This window comes from Diospyros lotus, chromosome 14 (assembly GCF_014633365.1).
Source record: "Diospyros lotus cultivar Yz01 chromosome 14, ASM1463336v1, whole genome shotgun sequence".
NCBI lineage: Eukaryota > Viridiplantae > Streptophyta > Magnoliopsida > Ericales > Ebenaceae > Diospyros > Diospyros lotus.
The window spans coordinates 36,157,113-36,170,402 of record NC_068351.1 but is presented as its reverse complement, the minus strand read 5'-3'; the positions used below and the strand labels follow the sequence as shown (position 1 = coordinate 36,170,402).

At 43.1% G+C, this 13,290-nt stretch overlaps 1 protein-coding gene across 4 annotated transcripts; it reads left to right on the top strand.

Annotated features, from left to right (window-relative positions):
- Positions 1–1,168: 1,168 nt before the first annotated feature.
- Positions 1,169–12,181, top strand: LOC127791142 (uncharacterized). 4 transcript variants are annotated; one of them, XM_052320939.1, is made up of 4 exons: positions 1,169–1,925; positions 2,112–2,196; positions 10,911–10,983; positions 11,127–12,181. In XM_052320939.1, exons 2-4 carry the CDS (start codon positions 2,180–2,182, stop codon positions 11,430–11,432), a joined length of 396 nt encoding a protein of 131 aa, XP_052176899.1. In that variant the 5' UTR covers positions 1,169–1,925; positions 2,112–2,179; the 3' UTR covers positions 11,433–12,181. The 4 variants fall into 4 exon arrangements, 3 of the variants coding, with proteins under 3 accessions (XP_052176899.1, XP_052176897.1, XP_052176898.1); XR_008020875.1 differs by having other exon boundaries at positions 2,507–12,179; XM_052320937.1 differs by lacking the exon at positions 10,911–10,983.
- The last annotated feature ends 1,109 nt before the right edge of the window (positions 12,182–13,290 follow it).

The window sequence follows — 13,290 nt, the reverse complement described above, 5'->3', positions numbered from 1 at the left end:
CGCCTAAAACTATTGCCCAACACATTAAAGCTACATATTTCAAAGTAAAAAAAATTAATTATAAAAATGAATAATGACAATCATAACACCTAGGTAGCAGCACACCATTGGCTATAATCAATGTATTCTCTTTGCATTCTTCTTTTATTTTATTTCATTCATGGATTATTTTATTTGTCCGAATTAATTGATGCACGGGATAATTAAAGACATCAAAGGATAAAAATATTATCATCTTGAAATTGTCGCCTTGTCTCGAATTGAATTGACAGACTTCATATGTGTTGAAGTCCGCCCACACTAGGCGGACTGCATCTAGATACAGTCCCCCAGATGATGCAGTTCACTATCTGACGGACTGCATACTGCATTTAAGATGCAGTCCACCAGATACAGTGTTGTTGGCGGACTGCATCTTAGATGCAGTTCGTTGGGATGCAGCTACTGCATCTAAGATGCAGTCTGCCAGCTACTGGCGGGCTGCATCTGCCACAGCATGCAGTCCGCATGCTGGGATGCAGCCCGCTAGCAACTGGTGTAATACCTGGTATTACATGGTATTGAAAATAAATAAATTTTTTATTATTTTGAAAGGACCTCGGATGGTTCGGGAAGCCCAAGGGTCAATCTCGATAAATTAATTAATACAATTGCCGAATTGATGGCAGGGAGTGCCTCGGGACTTGGATGTCCAGGGCAGAGGGCAAGAGATTGATGAGAGTCTCGAGATGAGGATAGTAACACTAGAAGCGGTCTAACCGGGAATAATTTTGGAATAAATGTTGTATAAGTCCGAGTGGGTGTCAATACCGAATAGTCAGAGGTGACCTCCTGGAAGCTGAGGGGACCTTAGGGGTGGTTCGGTTTTCTGAGTAAGGCAACCCTTAAGTGTTTTCGGGTCGAATAAAGGTCCTGTACAGGCGCAGGGACGAGGTCGGTATTCCCGAGTAGCTGTCGGTTATTAATTTTGATAAATTGAGATTTGGTGTAACTTGGTGGTATAATTTAAAGTCTTGGGATGGTCCAAAAGCAATTATAGAAAAATCTTAAGTGTAATTATTATATTCCTTAAGTGAAATTATGGAAATATTAGCGGGTTAAATATGTAATTAGCTTATATATATATACATAGGCGTGAGGAAGCTTCCTTGAAGCTTCGTGCCTCTGCCATTTTGAAATGGCCACAAGAACAGAGAGAGAGAGAGAGATGAGATTGAGAGAGAGAGCTCGGAGAGAGTGAGAGCTCACGAGAGAGTGAGGAGAGACCGAGAGAGCTTGATGGCCGAACTCAGCCATGGCGATAGCAGCTTCACGCTGCTGTTGCAGCGGCCGATGGCAGGTCATCGCTGGTCGGTTGCTGTGGCCATGGAAGGAGGAACCAATGGCAGCGAAATGGTGAAGGAAGGCGGCTGCGACAAGAAGCTTGGTGGCCGGCCATGGCGGACGCGAGGGCAGCGGCAGTGAAGCAGCAGCGTTGCGCAAGGGAGGCCGCGATGGCTCTCGCTTGAAGCGTCGGTGGCCGGCGGTCGCGCAACGATGAGAAGCGGCCGACTAGTGGCCGGAAGCGAGCTGCAACGATGGTCGTCCAGTGGCTGGTTGTTGTGCCCGCACAGGCGCTGCGCGCGCATGGGGTTCGCGAAGAAGAAGAAGAAGGCGCGGGAGAATGGAGAAGTGAAGGAGAAGAATAAAGAAAAAAATAAATAAAAGAAAAATAGAAAAGAAAAAAAAAAGAAATATGAAAAATTCTGAAAAATAGGAGAAAATCTCGAAAAATTCCAGAAAAATGGGGGAAAAGTATGGAAATTATTTTGGAGCCCGAGGAGCGTGTCGAAAGCTCGAAAATGGAGATTTTGGGGCAAGATGGCAGTCAAGAAGGCATGGCCGAGGTGTGCGGTTGCCCGATTTTCTTCTCCAGATGGTTTGAGGTAATTGAGTTATTTTCTTTGAATTAATTTATTCAGGGAGTTAATAATTATTCGTTGAATTAAACCCTGTGTTGGAGTTATTTGAAATTTTGTTGTTGGATGATTTTGGCGATGTGCGGTATAATTGAGGGCATTGGTTGAATGCTGGATGTTAATTGAGATGGGGTTTTGTGTGTTTGCCTCTAGGTTCGACCGGGAAGGCCGTAGTCTTAGAGGAACTGTAGATTCAGGTTGGAATTCGTGCCGAGGCAGAGATGAGGCTTCGAGCCAGGTAAGGGATGACCCCATGTGGAGGCGGCCTTGCAAGTTGGTAAATATGTTTGATAATATTTTTATGTTGCATGGGCGTGTAGTGGTTATATCTTGTGTGATGCAAGATCTAGTGGACCAATGGCCATATGGGGGACTAGTGTGGTGGGGGCTGATAGGTTGATGCCTCAAACCTTAGTGGGTTGTGAGGATGAGTGGACCTAGCCTCATTTGCATGCATTTGGCATACATAAACATGATTATATTCATATTTATATGCATTGCACCTTTACTGAGTCTTTATGACTCATGAGGTTTTACCTCATGTGTAGATGTTGCAAGTCTGAATGCAAGGATGGATGGTGTTGGAAGACTGTTGTGGCAACTAGCATCATTGCCCAAGATGTGTGGATGTGTACTCTCCTGTATTTTCATTCATGTATTTATGTGATTGAATGTAAGCGTTATTGAGCACTAGATGTGTTTAATTGTTGTAATTATCATAGTGTGATAAATTATTGTGAGATTATTCGTTGTTTATGGCTTAATTGGAGAAGCCGAGTTTCGGACTGAGTAAAGATAAGCAATGTATGTTCTCATAAATTCCCAATACTCAGCGATGTGTTGTTATGCTAGCTTTGTGCCTGGGTCACCTCTGGCTTGCTATGGGGTGAGCTGAAGAGAGGTGAAGCTCACTCGGGTTTCGGGTCTCGGTCCGCTGAGTTTTTCTTGTTTGAGTTGAGACCGATTTCTGAGTGGAGCGAAGGGAAGGATGAAGCCTAGTTCCCACCTAGGGTGTTTCCTGTTGAACATAGTCTAACCCTTCAGTTGTGGTTCGTCGGGTGAGTAATCCGGTCGATTATTTACTGGTGGCACCCGTAAGTGGGAGCGGGTCGTTACAGTTGGTATCAGAGCATGGCTAGCTATATGAGTGGGGATAACTAGCGTGTTGGAATGCTAAGTATGGTCGATTAAGTGAGTCGATGATGTCTGGTATGAATTCGGATATAAGTTGAAATGTCCTAACTGCTGAGTTGGGGTCGAGAACAGTTAATTGTGATCTCAAAAGTTGGACATGTGGTCTGAGGACCCTAAGGGATTGTGTCAAGTCATTGAAGCCTGCAATGGTATGTTGGGATATTCCTGTTCTAGGGATGAGAAAATACCCTGGATTGAGATGATATACCTGTGAGAGGTATACAGGTTGAGCAATGAGGAACCGAAAACCCGGGTGTGGGTGTTGGTGTCAAGAAAACTCGAATGTGGCATTCGGGGATATGAAGTGTTTTAAGAATGGGAACTCCTTGAGATTGAAGTGTTGAGGCTCGTGTGGGGACACGAAGCCGAGGCCTAACTAGTTTGAGAGGGGATTAGTGGAGCGTCCCTATGTCAGGGATTCGCCGAGCTTGTTCGAGGGAATAGAGTTGTCCCTTGGAAGTGGTGCAGTAAGTCTTGTGCGCTTGCGGTAGAGTGAGCTATAGTGGGAGTTAGCTTGAGACTCAAGGAAATGAGTCGTCAGCGGGCTATGTGGTAAGCCCCGGGGAGGGGGTAAGGTTAATTGCAGTGAGACTCTGAGGGGAGTCAGGATGCTAGATGTATGTTATGCGATGTGATCGTATGGTTATGATGATCCTGGAGGGGACCTGACTAGGGTATGAGTGGACCCTATTTGGTTTCGTGATGAGACGAGGTCTATCCTTGGGAATGATAGGTGTGTGGCAAGTGGACCATAGCGGGTGTTTGTAAGAGATAGAAATCCCAAGTAGGTCGAACTGGAATCTAGGGGAATCCAAATTTGGGATTAAGGAGTTGGGCATGCGTTGATATGCGAGTGAGAGCCATTGGGTTAGAAATCCTAGTTGTGAAGGGCCAAAGGACCGTTCATGTGATTGATGGATGAGGGGTCGATCAAAACTCTCTTTATGACGCTTGGGGTCTGGTGGGATGCCTAAGGTCACGAGACGAGAGGTGAATAGACCCTCATTGTGATGCCTGGAGTCGAGATGACGCCTAAGGTCACGAGACCCTTGATGGGAGACGCGGAGGTCACCCAATGAAGGGTATGAGCGGTGTGGTCCGAGGGTGATGAGTTTGTGGCAACAAGACATCCATGGGCTATGCGCGCACAAGAAATGCCAACTCTGGATGCCAAGTGGGCAAGGGCATGGTGAGTAATGTGGAGGTCCTGAATTTTAAACTCCAAGTTATGGAAGCCCATGCGAGGCGTGCGGGAAGGCCAGGCTGGGCATCATGACTAAATGCACTGTAGGTGTGCAAGGAAAGACAAGAGGTCTCAATTTACCTGGAGGGTAATGGTAGGTGCCCTATGGTTATGAGTGCCGGAGCTTGAGGTAGGCTCAGCTTGTCGGGTGTGGATTGAGAGATCGTTGATAATCAAGTTGTAAGATGAGCTAGGTGGTAAAGTGAATCATGATGGACTTGGATCTATCGTTATGGAAAGTTGGGACTTTCAAATGTTGATTGAGAGCCGTGAGATATGATTTTGTGGGGTAAGATCATGAGGCCTCAAGATGTGAAGTGGTTTGAGAGTCTCTTAAGCGGTAAGAGATGCAGAGTCTGGAGAAGCGAGGCTCATGGTATGAGCTTGAGGTTATCAAAGCAAGGATAACTAAGTAAGATGGCTTTGGTAAGATGGTGGTGGAACCATCGTAGCTCGGGGAGGCTTTAAGTAGCTTTGATGCTATGGTGCAAGGCTTGATGCGACGGACCTGATGCTATGGACCGTGTGGCAGAGGACTAATAAGTTGGCTCGCGTTGAGGGCAAGTGGCTCATGGGCCTGAGTAAATTAGTGAACTGCAGATGATGATCAGATGTCGAAAATCTGGAGCAGCACCTTAAGAGATTTGGTTAGATGAGACCGATAATCTCCTGTAAGGAATAGGACATCTAGAGTAGTCCTAAGGAGAAATTGTGAAACGCAGTAGTGATCCGATAGATTAGTGGCCGAGTAGGGAGCTTGGTGAGCATAATGGTTGCGAGCGTGGCGGGGTAGCCACGTCGGGTTCGATATCAGAGGTTGGATCGGAAGCCTTGGAGTCACCCTACGAGTACGAAGCAAATCAGTGTTGGACTTGAGCCATGCTGTGGGAACTGTTGTTGGGCTAGTGTAAGGGAGCAACACGATATTGATTATTAAGTGTTGGCTCTCCGAAGCACAAGGCAACACGATGGGCAAACCAGTGTTGGGCCAGTGTATGGGAGTGACACGGTAATGATGACCAGGTGTTGGCTCGCCTAAAGCACAGGGCAACTCAGTGATTATGCAGGTGGTCAAGGGCTAAAGATTTGTGAGATGCACGATAGGGGTGGCGAAAGCTATGATCAGTTCCACAACTCAACCGCGAGTAATGAGTGGTGTTGAGGCGGTTTAGCAAATGTTAAGGTGTTATAGTGTCTTGAGATGTTCGAAAAAGAAACCCGAGGAAAAAGAAACGGGTCTAGCGTAGGAATAACGCTACGGTTGATGCCTATCGTTAACGGGTCTAATGCTAAAGACCACAGGATATAGACGGTTAGTTCACGGGAGGGACTGCAGCCCTCTATGTGGAGTAACTTGACTACGGTGGAGACGATTAGACGCCGAAGACCTGGGGTATGCTGTATGTTATGCTTGAGCTAGACCTAAATTTCCGTGAGAGTTGAAGAATCATGGTAGTGCCTTTAGTTGGCATGGCAGTTAGAAGGGTTGTGAATCGATTGGATGATATCTTGTGGTGTGAAAACAAGATGTGTGGCGATGCTCCTTACTAAAGGATGCTAACGCAATTGTGGTTAATTTGATCGAAGTTGATTAGGTAAATTGAGATGAGAGACCCATGTGACCTTGCGGTGATGCAAGAAGATGGGTCGATTGGTAGAGTTGGTAAATGACTCCAGGATGTTACGTAAGTGCCGTGGAGGGCGAGACTTACGAGTTAGAAGCCAACCATGAGATGTGAATGTTGAAGCGTGTAAAAGTTTCAAGTATGAGGATCTCTAATCATGTGATGCGAGTTGTGGTAGGCTGAACAAGTGGATAAGGCACGGTTCGAAATCCATGAAGGTTCGCAATCGCACAGTCTAGTGTTAGTCCTGATGTGTCAATGCGAAAATGAGGAAGTATCCTCATGAAGCTCTGGATGGATTTTCGGTTGATGACACAGGATCAGTTGTCAGGTGATAGCAGCTGATGGCAATGGTGGGAGCGTGAGGCTCAAGGACTGTGACGTAAAGCCTTGTTGATTGACCATGTACATAAAGGTTCAGCGGGTCTTAGTGGTTAGACCAGGCGGATGTTGAGAAAGAAATCCAAGGGGATAAAAGATGGTTGGTAAAGGCAAAGTTGTGTCGCTTGAAAGAAGTGCTACTCCGTAGCGGGAGTTATAGATAGTAGTGTTGAAAAATGGCTTGGGTAGAACTTGAGTAGGGGACAACAACATGGGATAAACTTCCTAAGGCACTACAACTCTATCAGGATAGATCAGGCGGGGAAAGCCTGCGTGATGGCAAGTGCCTGAGTAGGAGGATGAGTCTTACGGCATTGAGTGGAAGTGTGGGTTCCACGAGATTAGCATGGGTGATTTCCATGGAGTGGAGCTTAAATCGAGGCAATAGTCGATGATTGCAAGTGTAATGCCAGGAGGAAGGTTGTGTTGGTTGTGAGCCTGGCGATCCGGCTAGAGTTAATCGAGTTGGTTAGATGGAAGAGGAGGGCAAATTTAAGATGTCGCTAATAGGTGACGAGAGCACGAAGGAAGAGCTTAGGGGACGAGATTGGTTCCCAGGAATCGTGTTTAGGTGATGAAATCACCCGAAAGCTGTGAGTAATACAGCTAGAGGGATGCCTTGGAGTGTGGGTAATTGATGAGATTTAACCTCGTGGGTGTGAAAGAAAGCAGTTAGTGGAGTCGATTGGTGATCGGCTAGGGGTGGTCGATGGCGACCAAAGGCGCCAATTGGTGATAGCAGCAGCGATGAGCGGTGGCTGGTCATGGTCGTGCTGCGTCGTGAGAGTAGTTGGTCGGTGGCATTGGTGGATCTAGAGTCGAGGTTGCGTTTGGATGTGGTACCAAGCGATAGCAAGAGGTCGTCTTAGCTGATGATGATGGCATTAGAGCCAATGTGGTCGCTCGTTGAGAGGTGTGAGCTGACTGAAGCAAATGGTATAAGGAGAGTCCGGGAGAAGCCAGAGTTTTCAAGGGATTAGTAAGCCATCCGAGAAATGGCAAGAGGGTAGAGAAATGCTAAACCAAGGTTAGGGTTGTATAGGTCAAGTTGACCTGTAATAGTGAGATGCAACGACCTTGGAAGGAAATTCGTTGCAGTCATGGTGTTGTCCTTGCCGATGAGGACAAAGGTAACCATTATGTATGGTTTAAATCAGGTGTCTATTGCGGAGTTAAAATGAACCTGAGTTAGGATGGCTGAAAGTTTTGTGCCTTTAGAATATAAGTCTCTGTCGAGAAATGGTGGGATTTGAGAGGTCCCAATGAAATTAAAGCTGGGCGAGTAAATTTGGCTAGAAGATCGCTACGAGAGTAAGGGTGTAACTATGTTGGCTTGTTGTGGTGCGGACCAAAGACACGAGTCATCCTACAGGTGCGATGCAATAAGTGATTGTGCAGATGGTAATAAGCCAATCACTTATGCCACGCACCGTGGGTGATGACGAGGGCCGATTAATGGTTCTGCGACCTTAAGTGTAATGGTAGGATCCTTGACTCGCGATAGGGTTTAATAGCTAAGGTAAGGCCTAGCATGGGGCATGATTGTGAAAGCTGAATTGGGTGAAGAATTTAAGAGGGGTTACTCAGTGAAGAGTTCCCTAGTATGGATATGAGACCCCTACTAGCATATGATATCGGCTAGTAAGAAAGGCCTAAGTGTTTCTGTGTGCTTGTGCGAAGAGCTCCTGGATCGGAGAAAGTTGTGGCCGAGCATGGTTAAGCTCGAGGTGAGATTGTAATGGTGCATGCATCGCCAAGCTCGAGGTGGACTCGAGTAATGCACGTAAGGTTGAAATGTGTAATTACCTGGCAAGGTGTTGGGTATGTCGATTATGCATAATCGTATTGACAAATGAGGGTCGGCTGGTCAAGGTAGTAGACCATGTATGAAATGGTCGAAGTTGGCCGGGTGGGCCAAATGATTGCTTCACATGTTGTGTTAGCATGGTTAGTTGATCGGTAATGAGAGGTTGCCATGAGGATCGACTCAAGCTATGCATGCTTACAATAAATGGCGGTATGCCATAGTGGAATGGGTGTCCGAGTGTCTTGTGGGCACTAGAAAAGACATTGCGGCTGATGATCAGTGCTAAGACGTTGCTGGTTGGACCAGCGTAAAATCGTAGCCATGTGTGATTGGCAGTGGGAAACGTTGCCGTGTGTGATCGACGTAAAATCGTGGTAGACTGATCAGTGATGCAATGTTAGCGAGAGTTAGTTTCTATTGATGGGGAAATGGGAAGTGGACTGCAAAGCGATGCTTCGAGGCCGAGAAAATTCGTCCGATGATGGATATTGTTGCAGTGAGTAGTGGTGCGATTTGGCTGGAGGCCAAGGCAGTATTCGGTTGGTGAATGTCCTCGAGAGGCGGAGGACCATATGCCTAAGTAAAGCCTTAAAGTGGGAATAACTCGAGGTAAAAGCTGAAAAATGGTTCGGCTACGAGATTCTCAAGCGGGGGATTCGGAGAGTAGCCTGAGAATGTGATTTTCTTGGGTAGAAGAATATGATAAAGTGAATTTCGAGGGCGAAATTCTTTAAGGGGGGTGGAATGTAATACCCGGTATTACATGGTATTGAAAATAAATAAATTTTTGATTATTTTGAAAGGACCTCGGATGGTCCGGGAAGCCCAAGGGTCAATCTTGATAAATTAATTAATACAATTGCCGAATTGATGGCAGAGAGTGCCTCGGGACTTGGATGTCCAGGGCAGAGGGCAAGAGATTGATGAGAGTCTTGAGATGAGGATAGTGACGCTGGAAGCGGTCCGACTGGAAATAATTTTTGGAACAAATGTTGTGTAAGTCCGAGTGGGTGCCAATACCGAATAGTCAGAGGTGACCTCCTAGAAGCTGAGGGGACCCTAGGGGTGGTTCGATTTTCTGAGTAAAGCAACCCTTAAGTGTTTTCGGGTCAAATAAAGGTCCTGTGCAGGTGCAGGGACGACGTCGGTATTCCCGAGTAGCTGTCGGTTATTAATTTTGATAAATTGAGATTTGGTGTAACTTGGTGGTATAATTTAAAGTCTTGGGAGGGTCCAAGAGCAATTATAGAAAATTCTTAAGTGTAATTATTATATTCCTTAAGTGAAATTATGAAAATATTAGTGGGTTAAATATGTAATTAGCTTATATATATATATACATAGGCGTGAGGAAGCTTCCTTGAAGCTTCGTGCCTCTGCCATTTTGAAATGGCCCCGAGAACAGAGAGAGAGAGAGAGAGATGAGATTGAGAGAGAGAGCTCACGAGAGAGTGAGGAGAGACTGAGAGAGCTTGGTGGCCGAACTCAGCCATGGCAGTAGCAGCTTCACGCTGCTGTTGCAGCGGCCGATGGCAGGTCGTCGCTGGCTGGTTGCTGCGGCCATGGAAGGAGGAACCAATGGCAGCGAAATGGTGAAGGAAGGCGGCCGCAACAAGAAGCTTGGTGGCCGGCCATGGCGGACGCGAGGGCAGCGGCAGTGAAGCGGCAGCGTTGCACAGGGGAGGCCGAGATGGCTCTCGCTTGAAGCGTCGGTGGCCGGCGGTCGCGCAACAATGAGAAGCGGCCGACCAGTGGCCGGAAGCGAGCTGCAGCGGTGGCCGTCCAGTAGCCGGTTGCTGTGCGCGCACAGGCGCTGCACGCGCATAAGGTTCGCAAAAAAGAAGAAGAAGGCGCGGGAGAATGGAGAAGTGAAGGAGAAGAATAAAGAAAAAAATAAATAAAAGAAAAATAGAAAAGAAAAAAAAAGAAATATGGAAAATTTTGGAAAATAGGAGAAAATCTCGAAAAATTCCAGAAAAATGGGGGAAAAGTCTGGAAATTATTTTGGAGCCCGAGGAGCGTGTCGAAAGCTCGAAAATGGAGATTTTGGGGTAAGATGGCAGTCAAGAAGGCATGGCCAAGGTGTGCGGTTGTCCGATTTTTTTCTCCAGATGGTTTGAGGTAATTGAGTTATTTTCTTTGAATTAATTTATTCAGGGAGTTAATAATTATTCGTTGACTTAAACCCTGTGTTGGGGTTATTTGAAATTTTGTTGTTGAATGATTTTGGCGATGTGCAGTATAGTTGAGGGTATTGGTTGAATGCCGGATGTTAATTGAGATGGGGTTTTGTGTGCTTGCCTCTAAGCTCAACCGGGAAGGTCGTGGTCCTAGAGGAACTGTAGATTCAGGTTGAAATTCGTGCTGAGGCAGAGATGAGGCTTCGAGTCAGGTAAGAGATGGCCCTATGTGGAGGCGGCCTTGCAAGTTGGTAAATATGTTTGATAATATTTTTATGTTGCATGGGCGTGTAGTGGTTATATCTTGTGTGATGCAAGATCTAGTGGACCAATGGCCATATGGAGGACTAGTGTGGTGGGGGCTGATAGGTTGATGCCTCAAACCTTAGTGGGTTGTGAGGATGAGTGGATCTAGCCTCATTTGCATGCATTTGGCATACATAAACATGATTATATTCATATTTACATGCATTGCACCCTTACTGAGTCTTTATGACTCATGAGGTTTTATCTCATGTGTAGATGTTGCAAGTCTGAATGCAAGGATGAATGGTGTTGGAAGACTGTTGTGGCGACTAGCCTCATTGCCCAAGATGTGTGGATGTGTACTCTCCTGTATTTTCATTCATGTATTTATGTGATTGAATGTTAGCGTTATTGAGCACTATATGTGTTTAATTGCTGTAATTATCATAGTGTGATAAATTATTGTGAGATTATTCGTTGTTTGTGGCTTAGTGGAAGAAGATGAAGATGCGCCGATGGTGTGAAACTCGAAATCGAATATGGTCTTCTGTGGAGATGGAGACGAAAATGAAGGCAGAGCTGGTCTTTTGTGAAGATGGCGACGAAGCCCAAGTCGAAGATGGATGGCAGTGGATGGTGAGTCACAGGAAGTCGGAGATGGTCTTCTCTTCAGCGGTGGATGGCGACTCACAAGAAGTCGGAGATGGTGACAAAACCCAAGTAGGGCTCAACTTCGGCGGTGGATGGCAACGAAGAGGAAGAAGACGAAGCCGGCTCGAATGGGAGAGGAAACCCTAGAGAAATCGAGATGGACAAAAGCGAATGTGTTGTGCGAGCGGTGAGAATCCCCTGGAAATGTAAAACAACCCCCCCTAAGAAAACCATTTCTAGCAAAAGCGAGAAAAAAGCCTCACGTGACCAAAAATAAGAACTTAATTTCTCTAGAAAAGAAGTGCAATCAAACACTACAAAAGTTAAAATTTAGGTAAAAAATAGTCACTTTTAATGAAAAATAAGTACAATCAAACAGGCCCTAAAATTTCTATATTTCTGGTCATCATGCTTCATACTTGCTCGCTAGAAATTCCGTATGTTCATGCTTTAATAAACATACATCAGAGAATATGCATATATTCATATGTATATGTACAGGAGCGGAACAAGAAGAGAGTTAAAGTTGGGGGGGCCAAGGCATGTATAAGAAATCGTATACAAATATATTTGATTTTGATTAAAAGAGGAAACTCTAATTAACACATAATTGATATTTTATTTATGTAAGGTAAATAATATAAAATAAAAATATACCAAATAGAAATTTAGTTTTTTCATGTTTTTGTGATCCAAATAAATTTAATTTTTTCATTTAAAAATTCAATATATATAAATCATCCATAAAAAATCAACAACCAGAAAAGATAAATGTAAAAATAAATTAAAATAAAAAAGACTAATAAATTGAAACAAAATGAGAGGAATAATGACCTTAAAAGTGCTAAAAAATTAAGTTAAGGAGATTTGATTAATTTAATTGTTTATTTGTTAGTACAAAGAGATGTAGGGGTCTTTATCATGAGTGCAAACAAATTTTTAGGTGTATTTGTTGTTCTAAATTGTTTGAAGATGAGATTAAAAAATTGATCTTACTATTAAAATAAATAGTTTTTATAAAGAGAAATATGTATTATTTATTTTTATTTATCTAACTAAAGATAGAATAAAATATTAATTTTATTTAATATATATATATAATTTTTCTAAGTGTATATTAATAATAATAATTTATTCTATCTTTTAATAATTTTTCTAAGTGTATAATAATAATAATAATAATTTTTATATAAATATGTATATATATAAAATTGATCTCCACAAGTAATGTCCTCCTTCCTCAACACTAAATTTGTAATAATTCATTAATAATAATAATAATAATAATAATAATAATAATAATAATAATAATAATAATTCAAATTGAAAGCATATTTTTATTCAGATAATTTTAAGTACCCAATCCATTATTCTATTACAAACGCATTTTAAGCTAATATTCTTTTTAGCTGCATCAAAAATTTAGTAGAGCTTAGAACATGAAATGACAAAACCATATGGTTTAATTTTGAAGACTTTCTTTATTGATATGATATAATTTCTTTCGTCATTATGCATATAAAGACAAAATAATAATACAGGATACATCAACTTTCACGTGATTTATGGATTCATATGTTATATTGTAATTTATTTATTTTTCTTTCTCTGGCTGTTCATGAAATGAATATTCCAATATTGCATTTGGAATACTCTATCAAAACATTGCTCACTTTTTCAATTTATGAGGGAAGAAAAAAAATAATAGGACATCAATGTCAAAAAGGTGTGTTACTAAATTCAATCTAAATTCTTCATAAATAATATATCCATCAATGAGTAAAACGTGTATGATAGTTCTCTATATATATATAAATTTATAAGAAAAATAGTTATTGAGTGGTCCAATTAAAAGTACAATAATATATATACGACAAAATAATCAAATGATAATATATGTGGTCCAATTAAAAGTACAATAAGATATATACGATAAAATAAACTATAATGTATCCATCTTCACGAGAAGAATGAAGATGGATACATATAAATATTGTGATTAATT